At 38.0% G+C, this 20,510-nt stretch overlaps 1 protein-coding gene across 1 annotated transcript in view; it reads right to left on the bottom strand.

Annotated features, from left to right (window-relative positions):
* The window catches only part of BRINP2 (BMP/retinoic acid inducible neural specific 2), a 149,384-nt gene that overhangs the window by 81,105 nt on the left and 47,769 nt on the right, over positions 1-20,510 (bottom strand). Inside the window, exon 2 of the mRNA XM_074222110.1 lies at positions 762-1,114. Coding sequence (XP_074078211.1) covers positions 762-1,036 — 275 coding nt within the window. The 5' untranslated portion in view covers positions 1,037-1,114. The remainder of the gene's footprint in view (positions 1-761; positions 1,115-20,510) is intronic.

Raw genomic sequence — 20,510 nt, 5'->3', positions numbered from 1 at the left:
TTGTCCATGAATTTTGAAGTACCCTGAATGACGATGGGCACATCTGGTCAAGACTTGATTCTGGACAAGCAATGGCTCACTCCTCCTGGGTACCTGTGACTTCAAAAGAAGAGGCAGGTCTCATACTTGACCTTCAACTCTGATGTTCTAAGAGATCAGCGATAGAGGAGAAAACTGCTAACTGTCAGAAAGAGCAACTTTGTGGGGTGGCAGAGGGGTGGGGGGAGGACAGGTGCCCTTCTGGCCCCTGCAGAGCTCGGCTGGGTCTCTGAAGCAGGAGGTTGGACTGCCCTTTTCCTTATTTGCATGTGTAAGTGATTACCACTCATAAAAAGATTCAACCCATTAGTTAAAACCTGGCCCCCGCATTTGACTCTGACCTCCTGCTGCATCCTGGGCTACATGCTGACTCCATGCTGACTCCATATCGCATGATTTGTCTTCAGTTTATAAGAAGCATGGCCTATAAATAGAAACTCTTTTGCCAAGTTCCCCAGGAGACATCAGCAGGGTTTTTTCTTGATTTTTTTTGGTGTGTGTGTATATTTTTTTTAAAAAAACAAAACACAACAAAAATACAGGGGGGTATGTTCTCCCTGCCTTAGGTCTTCCTCTGCTTTCACCTTGCAATTACTCTGAGGATATTCAGGACCAAAGCTTGGTTGGCTTTTGCCATAAGTCTGGGCCTTGGATAATGGGGGGCAAGTCCATGTCAAGTAACCAATGATGCTGAGTTCCTATTGGATAAAGACTTCTCTCACCTGTAGATCCTGTACCTGGTGGTGAAACCTTGACGGTACCGTTCCATGAAGTCAGCATACTCTTGAGCACGATGAAATGGGCCTCGGTCAGTGAGCAACCAATCCAAAGGGGACTGACCAGCCAAAGAGGCATGTTGCTCAGGGGCCACAATGGCAGCAGCAGCAGCAACGACAGTGGTGGCCAAGATCCAGCTGGGAAGACATAGTGCCAGAAGCGTCACCCATGGGACCGCCAGCCGAAGCCCTTTAAACTGAACGCCGCACTGCCACCTCATGCTTCTCCTGGGCGGTTGGCTTCTTCATTCTCTCGCCACGCTCTCCCCGTCAGCACTGCTCCTCCAGGGCCCCTGGAACTAGAAAGATACAAAGAGGAGATGTCAACCCGGTGCCATTTCCTTCAGTCTGTGTGACAATCGCCACCTTCTCAAGGGGAACCTTGAATTGTTCTGACCCCACTTTGGGCACTCCTTTCCTGACTCATCATTTTAAAAATATTAACTTTCACCATATCTTCCACATGGAGAAATTGAGGTATAAAATGGCAAAATTAAGCCACATTAATTAACTACTTGAACATGGACAAATCATTCTTCTCTCTAGGGATTAATGGTTAAGAAGAGCTTGGCTCATAATATCTAGCTCATAGTAAATGACTGAAGAATTTACCAATTTCAGACATTCTGGTCATGCCCTAGTCTCTTAATAAATCACGAGTCATACCCAGAGGAAATGAAATGCCAATACATGGAAACCAGCTGCAGCCTCCCCAAACACATTTCAACATATAAGGGATACATTTTTAGACTCAGCAAAGGGTGGGATTGTGCCATGAAAGCAATCGATGTGAGCTTAGAAGACACTGAGCAATAGTAAGAGGGTAAAAGAACCTGCCGTGCTATGATTCATGGGGTCATGAAGAGGTTGGTAGGACTGAACAACTGAACAATAATAAAAAAAAGTGACCATCAGTCTCCTGAGCACTGGGAAAGTCTATTTCAATGCCTGCATTTTCATCATTGGCAAATCATTCCTTTGAGGTTAACACATTTAATTTTTTTTAATGAAAGCCTTTTAGAAGAATTACCACATTAAAATGCTACCTTAGTTAGAATTTGTTTATTGGATAAACTAAAAAGTGGTTGAAATTATTTGAGAGGATGGGAGTTCCGGAATAAATTTTTTTTATTTACTTGTTGACTTACATAACCATGGAAGGACTTTGGTTAGTCATACATATGTATATGTATATTAGTTATGGGAGGGGGTCTATGGAAGAAAGGCTAAGTAATCAGAATGAGAGAAGACTTATACCATATTGATTTGATCATATATGGAGCATTTTTTCAAAAATTCAATGACTACCTCCACCATGGAGTCTTTGTTGATGTCCTATGTTAGTTCTGAATCCCTCACTTTGCTCTCAATTTTTTCCTGTATTATGCATATCTATGTACTTGTACTATCCCACAAAAGTAAAAAGTAGGCTTCTTGAGAGTAAGAATTTTATTCTTCTTCCAGACTTTTTCCAAGTCCCAGAAACTTTCTCATCCTGGAAGTTCATCCAAGTGATGATTTCCTTTTCCTTTTGTACATTGATTTCTTCCTTTAGAATAGAATCTACTTGAGAGCAGGGACTGTCTTTCTGTTTGCATTTGTATTTTCTGTACTTGCAACAGTTCTTGGCACAATAAAACATTATTTAACATTAAAAAACATTAAAATTAACATTAAAAAACATTAAAAAAATGTTTGTTGGCTATTTCATGTTGGCTATTGGATTCCCAGCTCCTAGCACAGTGCTTGGCAGAGAATAACCACTGAATAAATTGAATTGTATTAAGTTGGATTGAACTGAACTGAATTAAAACTTTGAGAAGACAGAGAAACACTGCATTGGGTAAAAGGCTGAGCCTACAATGATAAAACCACAAGTGCACCAAAATGCTCAGAGGGACCCACTTATCAAGGACTTTGAAGCAAGTAATAAGACACAGATCAAATTGTTTTAATGAAGTTTTTTGGAAGAAACTCAGGTTATATAAAACTTAATGGAATCATATTATTATTTCTTAGTAATGATACCTATTCAACTACAAACTGAATGGAGAAACACCAGTTTCAGGATCAAATAGTTTTGATTGTTAAGCTAAATTTGCTGAGCATTGCAAGAGTTCTACATTCAGTGCTGACTGCCTCAGAAGGAGAAGGGGAAAAAAAAGATTAAAAAAAAACCTGGCCTTGGAATAATATATTTTCCACTTCATCAGTTTTCCTCTGGAGCCCAAGACAGTTTGACTAAAAATCTCTTCATAAGATAGATAAGTTTCAAATCTGCTTTTAAAGTTTCTATAAAAACCTACCACTAGTAGAAAAGACCCATCTACACAAAAATGTTTATAGTGACATTATTTGTGATAACAAAAAGCTAGAAACAAACTAGGTGTCTAACAACTGGGCAATAGCCAAACACTTCAGCACATGAATAGAATGGAGGCAATGCATTCCATTACTGCAGTTTTAAGGAAGGATGAAAATAGAGAATTACCATGAATATAGGAAGCCCTATAGCAAGGGAAAGCAATTGAAGAAAGAAGTGTCAAAAGAATATACAAGAAGGCTTTAAGTATATAAGTACCTGAAGATATCTGTATATAAAAATATGTATACTATTTGTATATCTAAACATGTATTGTATATATGCATATATAGATATGCAAAGCACATATATGAATACATAAAAACAGATAAACGTATGAAGTGAATTGAATTGCAGTCACTTGAACAGTTTAGAAGGCAACACACACATGCATACAAATGTATATTCCTACAACATATAAGTGAAGTAGCTATAAAACTCCAGTTACACAGAAGAGTCGGTGTTAGTAACATAATGTCCATGTTAAAGGACAGATTTCCCCCTTTTCTCTTAAAATCCAAAAATCTAATAGTTTGCAGGGAATGTATTTCATAAGGGTTTATTGGGGTATTTGGGGGGGGGAGTGTAAAGCAAGTAGTAATAAAATGTTTTAATAAGTTGTCTCTCCTTCATGCCTCTTCTGCTCCCCCCCAGGAGCAGTTAGAACTTATTTCTTTTTCTTTTTAAAAAAAGAGTAAATTTGGGGGTTAAAGGACACAGAGCTTGGGTTTTAGATGGTTCCCAAAATTCACTTATTCTTGACAAATATTCATGCTATTTTTTCCCTCTTGTGAACCTTTTACTTTAGGAGGCTGAAAAAATTGTGTGTAAATGTTCATCTCTTTATGATATACACATACTGTTAACAAACAGAGCAGAACAATTAGCACATGTAGCAACTGGGTCTTTCTTTACATTTCTAGTCCCCAAACTGATGCTTTCATTAAGTGAACTTTTATGGGCCTAGGTATAGTTACCATGGAAAAAGGTTGATTGACCTTGGTTTCTTGATTTGAAATGCTAAACATGAGAAATTCAAATTCACCTGAGGAAATCCAAAGAATTTCAATTTCTAATGGCAACTAATGACCTTAATCAAGGCTGCCTCTCTTTATGCTAACAAATGAGCAATTAACTTGGTAACAGGAGGGTAAATAAAATCATAATTAATGAATTTGTCTGGGAGATGAATTTAGTAGTGGCATTTGATCTGTGTAATATTAAGTTTTATTGCCTCAACTTTGTACTTGCAGGCACTGAAGTGTAAAAATAGTCATTTGAAGCTATTCAAAGGGGCAGCTAGGTAGTAAAGGGCAGAGGGAGCATTTGACCTGAAGTTAGGAAGATCTGAGTTCAAATTTGACCTCTGAAAGGTACTAACTGCCTGACCCTGGGCAAGTCACTACCTCATTAGCCTGTTTCCTCATCAGTAAAATGAGTTGAAAGGAAATGGCAAATCACTCCACTGTGTTTGCCCAGAAAGCCCCAAATGGTATCACAGATTTAGACGCAATTGTAAAAAATGAATGAAACATTCAAGGAATCTGTACCTGCAGAAAAGTGAACATCGAAAGCTGTCTTTGCATATAGTAGGAATAATAAATAAATAAATGTAAATTTAAAAAATGTTGGGGCCTTTATCATACATATTAGAATTACCATTAGACAACTGTTCTGTAGATAATTCATCCAGATGATGGATTTTCTTTAAGTCATATTAGCTTCTTGCTTCTCTTGACTTCTGTTATTGTTTAGATTAGGATTGGAATGAATGAATGAATGAAAAATTTATTTTCATATCTTATAGGTCATATGCTATACTAAACACTGGAAATGTACACAGAAAAGCAAAAAACAGTCTTTGCCTTCAAAGAATTTACATTTTTAAGGGGAACACCATACACATAAAGGGTGGCAGGCAGAAAGGGTCATCTTGGTTCACAAAGTTATAAAGAAGATAAATCAGTTGGCAAGCAAATAAACTAAGGAAAAAAATCAGTTCACACTTAAGAAAGCTGGATAATTGAACTTTGGGTCCAGAAAAGCACTAGTTGCTGCCAAAATATATTAGAAGGCTAGCCGTCTCTCTCCCTTGGATAAATTACAGGTAGTCAATACATAAAAGCTATGAGGAAGAGGCTTCTTTGTGGTTCTTAGAGGACTGGACCTCTAAAATGCTCTTGGAGAGAGCCAACTATGAGAGTTTGTTGCTTCCTGGTATAGCCAATGGCCATGGTCAGAAAAGACTGAGGGCCAGAACTGGACTCAAGCTCACATTTTTATGTGCCTCTCATCCAGAGGACAAAAGGTGAATTCCTTTCACCTATACTAGACCTAAAATTAGGTAGAGGGCAAAACCTAAGGAGATCAGGATACAAATTTTACATTAAACAATGGATCAATGGTACATTAAGAATGGGGAGGATCTCCACCCAAGATTATAGTTGTTTCTGTTACAGTCCTAATTCTCTGCTTCAAGTCAATTTATATCTTCACCCAAATTCTTTCTGTACATTCACAATTCTCTTCATCTTTCCCTGCATCACTGGGACTCTTACAGGATTAAGGCATGATATTGAGCTACTAATGTCTTGGGCATGAGAAAACAAACTTTGGCAATAATAAATCATTTTTATAAGGTTAGTATTGATTAAATATTTGACATCTTCTGTAGTTGTTTTCAATCTTTTCACAAGAGCATAGCCTAAGGATTGGGAGCAAATGTGAGGCAGGAAAAAGATGGGAGGGCAAGATGATCTTATGATAAGGAGAGAGGAGAGGAGCAAGGGATTGAGAATGTATGGCCACCTACTTTGGTATTTTTGAGATCCAAATTGTAGAGTACTTGATAAGGGGAAAAACAGAAAGATTAACAATTTATTTAGGAGGATTGTAGTCAAGGAAAGCCAGTTCACTCATTTTGGGGAATGGGAAAAAGCAGTCTTCATGCCCAAGAAGTAAGGCAGTATACTTCTCTGGGAAGAGACTATCTACAGGGTAAAGAATGAACCTTTGGAGTCAGGAGGACCTAAGTTCCAAATCCAGCCTCAGACACTTAACATTTACTAGCTGTGTGACCCTGGGCAAGTTACCTAATCCCTTTTGTCTCAAAAATATAAAAAAAAAGAATTAGGGTAGAAGACAAGAGGCTTACTGCTACCACAGGGGGCACTTTTTCTATGCCACACACCAAGATATTAATTAAAAGATAAAGAGAAGTTAAAATAGAACCCCTGCCTTCAAAGAGCTTACATTCTTTTTTTTTTTTTTGCAAGGCAAATGGGGTGAAGTGGCTTGCCCAAGGCCACACAGCTAGGGAATTAGTAAGTGTCTGAGACTGGATTTGAACCCAGGTACTCCTGACTCCAGGGTCGGTGCTTTATCCACTGCACCAGAGCTTACATTCTAATAGAGGAAACAACATACAAATAATTTTTTAGATACTTGATATATACCTAGAAAATGGGAGTCACTAACCATGGGTGCAGACTCAAAAGACTTCTTGCAGAAGTAGGGTTTAAGTCTTGAAAGGAAGTCTGGGAAGCCAGGAGGCAGAGATAAGGAATAAGGCACAACCACTGAAAAAATATGGAGTGGGAAGTTGGAATGTTGTATTCAAGGAATGGGAAGGCCACTGTCATTGAATTCAGGAGCATGGAGAAGGGAGTAAAGTGTAAAGAAGACTAGAAAGGAACAAAGGGACCAGATTGTAAATGCTTCACAGTGCCAAAAAGAGGATTTGATATTTGATCTTGAAGATAATAGGAAACCACTGGAGTTTACTGAGACGTGTGTAAGTGTGTGTGTGTGTGTGTGTGTGTGTTTGTGTGTGTGTATGTATTTCTGTTTGTGTGTAGGTCTTGATAGGGATGAGAGTTGCAGAAGCAAACTGGTTAGATCCCTCACACCACCATCTCAATCAGGGTGAACAACAAAGCATTTGTAAGGAAGAGGAGAGAGAAGGGGCTCTTAATGGAAGCAAACTGATAGAGTAATGGGAGTCACTCTTGGTCCATATCACTTCTGTGATTCACTATAACATTCCTTGACTAGTTCGGCAGTCAGGTGAAGCAGTGAATAGAGCATTGGGCTTGGAGTCAAGAAAAATACTTATTATGACCCTAGGCAAACCACTCAACCCAATTGAGTTTCCTCAGTAGTAAAGTGGGGATAATAATATCATCTACCTCTGAGTTGCGGTGATGAGCATCATCTGATGCATAGTAGAGGCCTAATAAATATTTGTTCCCTTTACTCCCTTTATCCTTTTTTGTAATAAATGTGTTCCACTGGATGTGACTGTGGAAACCCTACATATCTTTCTGAGTCCTCAGAGGCAAGCATCATGAAAATAAAACTAACAACAACCAGCCTCACCAATCACCAACACTATTTATCCAGAGCTTTATGGTTTTAAAATTACATATATGTATATATACATATACATGTATGTATTTATACATATGTAAGTATTCATTCTTATTTTGTTTCCATAACATCCCTCATATCTTCTTATATCCAAGTCCGACACAATGCATTATAGTTCTTCACTATCTTAGGTAAGTAAAGAAGGGGTCAATCAACCAGTAAATAGAAGGATTTCAATCAGCAGGTTCAACTTGACTGAGAATGGTCTCCTTTGATTACTATTGAAGACTTCTTCTCTTCCCTCATGTCATAACAAATCACCATCCCTGGCTTTCAATGATCATCAGAGAAGGTTAATTATACTTCTGTGAAAATAAAAAGAATGACTTTCACTAAACAATTGTGTGATCTTGAACAATTAAAACAATGCTTTTAAACCTTCATTTCTGCATCTCTAAAGATGAGGCAAGTTCATCCCTAAGGTACCTTTGCTGTTGTTCAGTTATTCAGTCATGTCCAACTCTTCTTATAGTTCAATAGAGCTGTGAGATGCAACCTGATTAGGTGGTAGAATACTGGGATTGATATTAAAAGGCTTGGGTTTGAACCTTAACAGATAACTAACTTTGAACAAATCATTTCACTCATGTGGGCCTCAGTTTTTTCACTGGGAAAAATAAGGAATTTGAACTGGATGAGCTTGAAAGTCCCCTAGTTGGGGCAGCTAGGTGGTTAGGGGGTGGCTAGGTGCCACAGTGGATAGACCACCTGCCCTGGAGTCAGGAGTACCTGAATTCAAATCTGACTTCAGACACTTAAGACACTTAAGATTACCTGTGTGGCCTTGGGCAAGCCACTTAACTCCATTTGCCTTGCAAAACCCTAAAAGAAACAAACTAATGACAACATTATTCAGGGAACAGCTAGAGACAGATAGAGAAAGGAGAGAGGCAAAAAATTCTTTGAAAAGTAATTTTTATGATTTAAAATAATACTTATCACAACATGCCTTGAATCATATTTCTTTAACTTGTCTGTTTTAGGACAAGAAATGTATCCTTTTCCATCTTAAAAGCCCTCAGAGTGCTAAGGACAGTTCTTTCCAGGCAACAGTCTTATTATTTATAGAAGGAAGGAAGGAAGGAAGGAAGGAAGGAAGGAAGGAAGGAAGGAAGGAAGGAAGGAAGGAAGGAAGGAAAAATAGCAGGAGTTATGTCATAATTCATATATACTGAAGCAGTGACATTTCATAAAATGATTAGGCAGTGACATTAAAAAAAAGTTCTTAAGCCATTTTTGGCTTGAATTAATAGGGCAGCTTTATTGAGGGGGGGTGTTTCCTTAATTAAATTGGAGGGTAGCAGTAGAAAACCCAGGGCAGTGCTGTTCACTCTGGTCATCAAAACCATTTTCAATGGAAAGTCTTGTTTTCCTTAAAGAGGAATGTGGGAGACCTGAAATCACCCACAAACAAATGGGTCACACTATTTTTGGGGACCTTTTCACTAATTCTCCCATTATTAAAAAATGAGTCTTAAAATCGAATAGATTCCTGGGTGTCTAATCCTATAATAACAACTACTACCACCATTACTACTACTACTACTACTGCCACCACTGCCGCCAACCACCTCTACTACAATACCACCACTACTACTACTACTACTACTACTACTACTACTACTACTACTACTACTACTACTGCTGCTGCTGCTACTACTACTGCTACTACTGTTAGTACTACTACTACTACTACTAATGAGGTAAAGAAAATGTTAAGAGAAATATATTCTATAATTAATCTGTTCTTTATACATGGATCATATACCTTACTTTAATACTGTCCCATCCCCATCCTATTGTCCAAGCTACAAGATGAGGTCAATAAACTTTTAGTAAAGAACCTTGCCCCTCCCTGGCAAGACAAGCCTAATAACAAAGCAAGGAACCCTGTCCTAGCCTGAAAGGATTAAGTTTTTGAGTTACCACCCCTCATCTACATTTCCCTAAATACCTCATCTCTGTTCTCTGAGCTACTATCTCTATACAGGTACAGGTAAATTACCCCATCTTCCTTCCCTTTTCTTTTTTCTTTTCTTTTTTTTTAGATTTTTTTTTTTTTTAGATTTTTGCAAGGCAATGGGGTTAAGTGGCTTGCCCAAGGCCACACAGCTAAGTAATTATTAAGTGTCTGAGGCCAGATTTGAACTCAGGTACTCCTGACTCTGGGTCCAGTGCTCTATCCACTGTGCCACCTAGCTGCCCCCATCTTCCTTCCCTTTTAAAAGCTCACTTCTCCTCAGTTGAGTTATTTGTCTTCCTTTGGGAAGCTAGCCTGCTCTTTGGGAAGCTAACCTTTTAATAAAAACCCCAGTATTCTGCCACCTGACCAGTGTGATCCCCTAAATATGCTCCCCCCACACCCCACACACTACTATACACTTCTTTGATTGCTTGACTTCCTTTGAGAAGCCAACCCACTCTGGGGAGTTGATCTCCTAAATATGCTCCCCGTCTCATGCTCCATACCTCTCTTTATGCTGCTTATTCCCTACTGATGTGGCTACTGCTAATCTCTTTAGTGATCAGTGATTTCCAACAGCTCCAACTACCTGTTCTCTTTCTTTCCCTTAGCTTCTGCTAAACAAAGCAATACATAAATAAATTTCTTTTTGTCCCTAAATTCTTCTAGATCAGAATCTACCTTTCAAGTGAATTCTTTCACATTTTCTCTACCTCCCGAAATCTTTAGCTGGACACGTTTTCTGACAACGCTACTACTACTACTATTACTGACATTGCTGCTGCAGCTACTACTACTATTGCAGCTAATTGTTGACATAAATTTGCAAAGGCTTTGACACACTTTAGCTCATCTGAGTTTCACAACAACTTTTAAAGACAAGAAAACCTAAATTCAGAGAGTAAAGCAAAGGAATAAAAGCAACTAATACATGGTAAGGAACATAAAATGAATATGACAGTCTCTCTGCCATTGATAGGCATATAACCTTTCTGAAGGGTCAAGATCAATACACATGGAACAATCCAAGGACATTATGTTCTAGGTAGACAAAACAAATGTATATAAAATACAAATTTGTGTTGTGCTGACTTTAAGTGGCTAAAGTTTCTTTTGTAGCCTCTTCTTGTAACTGTCTCTGGGCAGATTAAACAAAGATGATTGGATCTGAGATCAGAAGACCAAGGTTCAAATCTCAACTCTCCTTTGGACTACCTGTGTGATCTTAAGTCAATTCACTGCTTGAGGCTACGGTTACCCCATCTAAAGGATTCAAACTAGATGATCTCTCTGAGGAGCCCTTCCAGATGAAAATTGTATCCTACCATCCTATAAATTTTTCCTTTATATCTAACTTTAAATTCTCTTGCTGCCAGTTTAAGTTCATTTTCTCTTACTTCACCTTTAGTGGAGACGGAAAGAACAGGTGGCTCCTGGAACAAGAGACTTATTTATTGACATGTGTTTCATGCTGAAGTTTTTCAGGATTTAGGCGCAACTATTTTTTTGACTTAAGAGAAAGCAATGAAAAAAAAAATCCAGTTCTCAGCAGTATCCCTTCTCTCACATCCTGGTATCTCAATTCTTCAAGTAATTAATATATGTCAGCCTTGAGGCAGAAAAAGAACATGAGGCCAAAGGAGCTCAGAGTCCCTTCCCTACCTCACTAAGAACACATTGTCATTTTAGTTTCTCTTTTCTTAACTTTCCTGTTGAGTTGTTCACATCTACAACCTCAGCATCTTCTCAACTTCCTTCATTGTCCCCAATATATATAATATATTTCCAAACTTTATCCATCCACATGCACAAAAATCAATCACATCCATCTCCTCACTACTTAACCACTGCCTTTTAAAATTCAGGCCTTCATCACATTTTAGGGAAGCCAGGTGGATAGAACGCTGTCCCTAGAGACAGAAGGACCTGAGTTCAATTCCGACCTCAGACACTTGACACTGTTTGACTCTGGGCAAGTCACTTATCCCTGACTGCCTTCCATCCAGGGCCATCTCCAAGTCATCTTGATTCATATCTGACCACTGGACCTAGATGGTTCCACAGGTAAAAGTGAGGCTAGGGACTTAGTAATGTCACCCCCTCACTCAAATCCAATTCATATATTTGTCATGGCATCACCCCTTGACATCATTGTCTTCTGGTTGGTGTTGGGAATAGGGAACAGGAAAGGCATCAGGGAGTAATTATTTGAGGTGAGCCTTAAAAGATGGGTGGGAAATAAATGACAGAGCCCAAAAGGAAAGGAATGGTCAGATGTAAACAGAGGAATGAAGAGCAAGAGTAAGGTGGGTGGTGAACAAGCTGTGAACAATCTGGTATAGCTGAAGCATAGAATTTATGAAGAAACACATTATTACGTAAGATTAGAAAGGTAGGCTGAAGTAAGATTTTGCAGAGCCTAAAATGCCAGGCATTAAAGGTTGTACTTTTTACAAAGTGGGAGGTTTTTTTCTGTTTTTTTTTAAATTTCCCATGTTTTGTGTATACTTAAATAATTATCGCAGGTGAATGTTCACCTCATTTAAGCCCCAGAACCTGGCTACTGTACTACTTCCCATCTGTTCCCAAACCAGCTTCATAGTTACTCTCCCTTTTTTGATCTTGCCTTAGAGAAAAGATTAAGCATTTATACATCACTTAGAGTATTCCAGTAACTGTGCTAAGCAGTTTACAAATATTATCTCATTTGATCAATACAACCTGTGAGATTAGTGCCATTATTATTTTACAGTTGAGGAAACAGAGGCCAAAAGATGATAAGTATCTTGCATAACCTATATTAAGCACATATAAATACTTTTCAAAAGATTCATTCATGCCTTCCTTCAATAGAAGGTAAGATCCCTGAGGGCAGGGACTGTCTCATTATTGTCTTTGTAAACTCAGAGTCTCATCACACAACAGGCCCTTAATAAATACTAATGATTGAATATTGGATAGGAAAATTTTATGACCAGATTTGTACTTTTAGGAGTAATTAACTTTATAAAAGTGAATGGACGGGTAGGAGAAAATAAGAACATTAACTCAAAAAGTTTTGGTGAGAAGTAATGAGAACCTGAACAGGATGCAAGGCAATGAGATGGAAGGACTAAATTGTTTTCAGTATCAAGAATCTATTTCCATGGGGTGTTCTAAGTATTCCTTTCAAGTAATATGGAAAGGAAAAAGAAATCACCAAAAAAATCCTTAAATCTTAGGAAGTTCCCACCATTCAAACTGTAGGCTTGGGCCTACCAAAGCAGTTCCATTCAGTCCTACTGTCTTCCCTTTTACTCTGGGCTCTCTGCCAGTCCTGCTTTTGGACTTGAACCTTGACTCATATGTTCTGCCCAGCTTGGACCTCAGCTGGGACCAGAATACATCAACTCCTGAGCTATGCCCCAGAGCAAGGAGCTGCTGAGATATTATAGATGAGGCTGTGACTGGCAAACACATTGTTTCTAGAACTGTGTTTGTAAATACATGAGTTGCCCGACAGCTTGTGGGATTAAATATAGAAGCGACAGTAGAAATTCTCTCTAAAATAAAGTATATGTTGCTCAATGAATGATAATGAATGTACTGAGGAAGAATGATCACCCTTTATTACTGCATAATTTCAGACAAGGAACCTTTTCTTAATCAGGAGTCACTTTTACTGTTTTCCTCCAATCTTATGATCACCCCCCAGGGGAGGGGTCTATTGGGAAGGAAACTAATAGTATTGATCAAGAATGATGGGGGAGAGCATGAGTGACGTCAATTTGTTATTCCATCAATTAATACATTTAAATATACTGGTAGATCAAAGTCAACCGGTGGGGGGGGGAGTCCTGATCTAAGGGTTATAGAACTGGTATGTGAATAAAGAAACCCAGTCTAGGATGCTCATTCCAGTGTTCATTTGTAGTATAATCTTGAAAAAAATCTCTATTTTAAATTCCCCTTCTGCAGGATCCCCTCTGAAGGATAGTTATAAAACTATTGCTGAGATAATAAATAGGAAAGTTTACCTTGTAGTCCTGGACCAGATTTGCATCTACAGTTTTTTGAAGCTTGGGGGCTAATCCCAAGAGAGTCATTTTCTCTCTTTGGTTCATTGTCTCTCTTTGGCATTACTCCAAGCAAATCATCCAGAATATGGCTTGTATTTAACTTGCCCCAGAGGGTATAAAAAGGAGAGCCAGGCTCTAGTATAAGCATTCAGGGTAGTACATACAATTTGGTTATAGGGCAGTCTTATTTCAGGAAAACTCAAAATGCTCATAGAATTCATAAGAATCTTGAAACAGATATAGAAATACATAAAGCAGTTTGAATAACCCACCAACTCCCCAGAGAATGAAACTAAAGTTGGGGTTTCTTAGGAAACAATTCTTTTGGCATTCTATTGAGTGCCAAGTGCCTCTTTGCCACAAAGAATCCTCAATTATACAATGATTTAGATACCCTCATATTTGGGGGACTGTTGAACAAGGAATCTCCTTTCCATAAGATCTGTTATGAGTAATTAATGGTAATATGAAAATAATAAAGTGAGACTCTGTTACCTCCCTCCACTCCATGATTTGATTTTTAGTTCTTTACCTGCAGTGGTCTCACTGGCAATCTGTTTCTTTCACTAGCAAACATAATGTTAAGTATATTTCCTAGAAAGCAGTTATATGAACTCTCAAATTTATGATTATCCATGAAGCAATTCCCAAAGAGAGTGCTTCCCAGGCAAAATACTAGATTCTGAGACCAAACTGCTAAGAAAATTCAAAATTTTCCCTATTCCTCACAGGAATTTGGGGTTTATGAACATTGACTATGTTTACCCTCTTAAAAAGAATAAGCACATATCTGCCTTGGTCATGCACTTTGGTAGGAGCTCTGTCATCATCCATGTCTCAAACTGCGTAAGTCTACTATCAAGAGTCTCTTATTTATGCTCAAAATTTTTGAGGGGACACATGAACTTTTAATATGAGAAAAGCCCTGTCAGACCACTGAGGGGCATGAAGCTTGCCATATGCTTTGGACACAAGTTACCTATGTCTGCTTGTTGAGGAAAAGAGGAAAAGAGAATTATCCCATATCTATCCCAAGGGAAAAGGTGAAGAGGTACTCCTATAAAGATATAATGATCTGATCTGTTAGATTGTTTTTATAGACCAAAGAGAAAGGTAGCTCCAACAAGTCTTTCTTTCTGAGCCCAGTCAGTTAATCAATTCTTATTCCCTATGTCTTTTTAGCAAAGGGTCAGCGAATGGGTCTATGTTGTTCCATATGGAGGTACTTTTTTTGATGTATCCAAAGAGTCATACTTTATAAGACCATCAAGCTGACTGAGGAACTCACCAAATTGATCATGAACTGCTCTGTTTGGTCTTCTTTGAAAAAATAGTTTGAGGGCTTTTTTCTCAAAGAGAGGAACAATTTTTAAAGGCTGGCATTAGAATCTTTCCAATGTCTTCTCAGTGGAGTTCTATTGGCTGATATTTGAAAGCATTTGTCAATATTAAGGTTCTATGATTTTTCCAGGTGGGGATCTCCACAAACAATGAGAGTCTTTCATAAATAATATATAACTTAATAGTGAAGTCTTAGAGATACTTGAAGCTTAAGAAAGATTAAATGTCTTGGCAATGGTCACAGAACTAATAAATATCAGAGGAAGATGAGTTTTGAACCCAGGTCTTTCTTGACTTCAATCCAGGCTACAATTCCTTATTACTTCATGGTTTCATACATCTTTACAATCCACTGATAATATTTATAACTGGCACCTTGAAATACTGAAAAATACTGAAGTACCTTCTGAATCATTGAAAATCAAATTGTCATCATACAATTTCAGTAATTTCATTTTATTCTAATTTTCTAAAAATAGATAATCCATATCTCTTGTTTTCTATAGCTAAACTATCCATCAGAAAAATTCAATAAACTGGAGTACTGCACTTCCCAGTTGTTCTGAGTAATATTGAGTCAACACTTTCTAATCTAGTCCCAGGAACCATAATGGAAATAAGAAGGACCAACTCATTCCTTGTGCACAACCTATTCCTGGCATCCGGCTTCTCAGGACTGGAAGGATGGAATAATGTGGCATTCAATAATCTTGATCTTGGGTTACCTTAGCTCACTCCATTCAAGAAAGTGAACAAAAAAAAAAATGTATGAATGAGGAACAAGATGTCCTTTGCCATTATTGAGTGGATAGAAGTAAAATAGAGATTGTGATTTCTATCTCCTCAGTTGTAATTTGTAGAGTAACTTGTAACTCCTAAGTTCAGAGCTCTAAAAATAAAAACACGAACCAGTATCATCTCTTTGTAGAAGAGTCAAACAGCCAATAATATTCCTAAATACAGTCAAATCTGATTACCTTGAGAAATATTTATCAAAATAAATTAAAATATGTTAAGTGAGACTATTACATTTTTAATCAGTCAATATATGGCTCAAAGGGATCCTGATGTGCAGTTAGATCCTATTTCTATTTTAATTTGATACCATTGATATCAGATTAGTGGCACCAGAAGTCAGAAGACCTAAGGTTATCTCTTTGACAAATTTCTCTGTTCTTGCACAATCCCACCAAATCAGTACAATGATTGTTTTACTCTTTATCTTTTTTTTTAAATTATTTTAGGCAATGAGGTTAAGTGGCTTGCCCATGATCATACAGTTAGGCAATTATTAAGTGCCCGAGGTCATATTTGAACTCATGTCCTCCTGTCTCCAGGGCTGGTGCTCTAGGACCGTACCACCTAGTTACCCCTGTTTCACTTTTTCTTTTCTCTTCCTTGCTTCTCACTTATTTGAATTTTTCTAAGACTATAAGATTTGTGCATCACCTTAAATACATGATTCTACTCTATCTTTACAAATGCCTTGTATGGGAGATTTTATCAGTCTTCATTTTGCAGAAGAAGAAATTGAGATTAAGAAGTTTAAATGAGTTGCCAAGGGTGGCACAGAAAGTATCTGCAGTGGGATTTGATCCCAGGTCTCTCTGACTCCAAATCCAGTGTTCTAAGGGTTAAGACAATGGCAGTAGGGAATCTTAAGCATCAAACAGTACAGAACTGTAAATGTGTCTAGGTTAAGAAAATTAATTTACTTTATCTTTCCCTAACCCATAACCACTTTCACTGCTTGGAATCTAACTTGAATCACCACCTCAGTTCAACTGGTTGGAACAGAAAACATGGAATATTTGACCAAAACTGGACTTTGGAGATCATCTCCTCCAACGAGGTCACTACACGTTGGTTTTTGGCAAGTGCTCAGTTCTTCCACTTGGTTGCTTTACTTGTAAGGAGGGGTTAGGTTTCAGCCTAAGCTAACGGAAACAATTCATCACACTCATTCAAAAGGGTTCATTCATCCTCTAGCTATCACTAGACCCTATAATCCCATCTGTTCTGCCAAGTTCCAAAGGACTGTGCTTAGTCAGCCCTGAGTTGGAAGGCCTCCAGGGATAGTCCATGCTATTCCTAGACTTGATTTTGGGTCATCAGTGGAAGTTTACTTTCCTACCTCAGGCCACAGAAAGATGGGATCATTTAATGATGCATAAGGATGAAATTTGTATCCTGACCTCTTGACTAGAGAAGACAGAGAGGAAATTCGCATATACTATCAGTGCCTGAATTCTGACATCATCTAATTAGGTCAGTGATTTTCACACAAACATGTATTTGTATAATATATACACATCTATTTGTGTATACATATATGTGGAATATTTATGTATGTTTACACATTTAAAACATATGAGTATCAGATTAATTCTCATTAAAAAGTTTATATCTACAACACATTATATATGTTTATTTGTATGCAAACATATAAATGCATATATACCTACACACACAAATGCACACACACCTCTAGTGTTTCACAAACCGCTTATTGTCTTTCTCACAAGAGTCAAGTCTTATTCTTGACAACACATAAGAGTAAATAAAAGGAGAAAACATCCAATGACCTAAATAATATGGTCCTCCTATCTGATCCTATAGTGATGACAGTTTTGAGCCCAAACCTTCAGGACTGAAGTGACTTCTCAGCATGAAAATCTGCCCAACTATCACAAGACAAATGGAAGATCTAGTGGAAGGAGGTAGGTAGCAGATGGCTAGGAGTGGTTCTTACATAGATCCAATCCTTTGGGAGGTATTTCTAGAAGCTAAGCTATTAAAGGGAGTTAGTAGGTCAACAATCATTCCAATAATACTAAGCCCAATTTGATACCCTTAAAATGATTGTTTCCATTCTGTTGGAATATATTTCCATGTCCAGAACACCCATCCTCCATATCTTTGCTTCTTAGATCAACCTGTTTCCTTTAACAATCAGTCCAATTTTTAGCTTCCTCATAAAACCTTTCATTATCTTACCAAACTACTTACATCTTCTCCCTTCCCTACCCCACCCCCAAACATCATCTGATATAAACATAGAATGTAGCTCTTGGAGGTCAGAGACTCACTTTTATCACTCTATCTCTATCACAGTCCCTAAAAATTTTCAATGCTTAATAAATATTTGTTAATTGACTGAGTTACACTCATTTCAAAAGACTAGTCAAACTGTCCTGTATGATAACAACCGACTACATATAAAAGGAATCCAGTCATCAAGTCTCATCTTTATAGAACTAGCTAGGAACAGGATTAGGCTATTCCTACCAACTTGAAAAAATGATTCTTTCATTCAAAACCCTTCAGGCTCATCTCAGGAGATGAGAGGAGAGCTCACTGATAATGCCAGAACTTTGACCCTTGATTTTCTTTCTAAGGTTTCCGATCAACTTTACCCATTTTTCAGTATCAGGTGGTTCCTTCACCTCTACTTACATATATGATTAAGAGCAGCCAGGTGGTACAGTAGATAGAGAAGTGGTCTTGGAGTCAGGAAGATGGGAATTCAAATTGGTCTCAGACACTTGGCTCTTACTAGCTGTGGGACCTTGGTAAGTCACTTAATCCTGATTGCTGCCCATCCAGGACCATCTCCAGTCGTCCTGATTCAGATCTGGCCACTGGACCCAGATGACTGGAGGAGAAAGTGAGGCTGGTGACTTAGTACAGCACCCCCTCACTCAAATTTAAATCATATTCTTGTCCCTGATGGTCTTCTTCAAGGATGAAGGACAATATCATCATAGACATGATTAAGATTCTTGTGCCAGAAATACCTCTTCCTTTGACCATTTTCACCCCCTTCAAGCTGCCATCCTATATATTTCTTCTCTTTAGGTGCTACAAATACTCCATATACAAATATATGCATCTATATACCTACCCTCATTGTTCTTCCTCTTCAATGACTCTTCAGTCCCTGCATTCTGACTTCTGTTCCCATTGCTATCTTCATACTGTCTTCTACTGAGTCACCAGTGACCTCCTCACTTACAAATTACGTGGCTTTTACCCACTCTTTATTTTCTTTACAAACCTCTCTGCAATAGATTATTATTTTTCCTGTTCATTCTCAAAGAGGACCAATGATATCACACAGCTGATGTGTTTGCTTGCAAATGAATTGCATTTAACTGTGGCAGAGCTTCACAGAGCCATCCGTTTCCCTTCCACTCCAGTGGCAAAATAAAAGTCAGGACAATTGGTGATGGCCCCTCTCTGCAACATATGAAAATATTGATCACTCCCCTTTCTTGGCAAACTCTATTCCTCTGATTTCCCTTTTGACCTCTCCATAATTCAGCTATTATACCTTATGCCTGGCCTTCTCTTTCTCCTATCTCTATTTCAACCTTTACATGGTTCTCAATGTAATCTTCCCAATGCATAGTTTTAATCACATCACTCCCTTACTTAAAAGTCTTCAGTGATTTCCATTTGCCTTTAATAAAATATAACCTCCTTGACCTGGCATTCAAAATGCTTTATCCTTATTTCCATGGGATTTTTATCAAATATTTGCTAAACTGTCCATATATTTCCAATGATTAGCACAATGTTTTGCACAAATAAAAAAACTAAACATTCCCTGCCTTCGAGTTTACATTATTCTGAGTGAGAAAAATCACATACACATTTTGTTAAGTACAAAAACATAATCTACATGCAGTGTGTGTGTGTGTGTGTGTGTGTGTGTGTGTGTGTGTGTGTGTAGCAGGGCGGGGAATGGTAATTAGGTAGATGTCCTGGAGGAGGAGGCATCTGAGTTGAGTTATGAAAGGAGTAGAAGTTAACATGATGAACTTGAGAAGGGAAGGCATTCTTGTATAAAGAGGCAACTTGTATAAAGAGTTCTGCCAGGTCTAAGGGTGATGATCTCTACTCTAAATTGTCTTTCTTAGATGTAGCTATAAATAATAAGAACCTATAAATTCCATATCAATTACAGTTATATCTTATAAAACAAATACAGTATTCATGACATTCTTTAATAAATCTCATACTTTAAGATCAACCACTTATCATCCCTTTTCTTCATATATGTTAAAACTAAATAGATTTTTTACTAATTCAAAGGTTCCAAAGTCTATATCCCCAGACACACACACACACACACACACACACACACACACACACACACACACACACACAGAGTTTTCATGTATTCTGAGTTTTGGAGGGTCTTTTCAGCAAATCTCTGGATTTTTGGTTTTTTACCAAGCTGGTTCTCTAGGAAACATCCATCTTCATCTATAGAGCTTGTTTGTAGCGGGGACACAAAGGCCCATTAATAAATCAATAAGGCTTTAGAAGAGGGGAGCTAGGGGGTATAATTCAGCCCTCAGAAATCCTGTGATAGAGCAGGAGGAGTCTAAAAATAGGCTTTTGAATAGCAGGGCACCACTCTCTCTGACACTTTATAGCTTCCTGCTCATAAACAGAAGCAGCAGATTTCTACCATGAGACCATTAGCTGAAATCTTCCTCTCCCGCAGTCTTTGGAGCTTTTTCTAGTTCTCTGTA

Source organism: Macrotis lagotis, chromosome 2 (genome assembly GCF_037893015.1).
Source record: "Macrotis lagotis isolate mMagLag1 chromosome 2, bilby.v1.9.chrom.fasta, whole genome shotgun sequence".
NCBI lineage: Eukaryota > Metazoa > Chordata > Mammalia > Peramelemorphia > Peramelidae > Macrotis > Macrotis lagotis.
The sequence above is the reverse complement of the archived record's forward strand: the minus strand, read 5'-3'. Positions and strand labels throughout refer to the sequence as shown.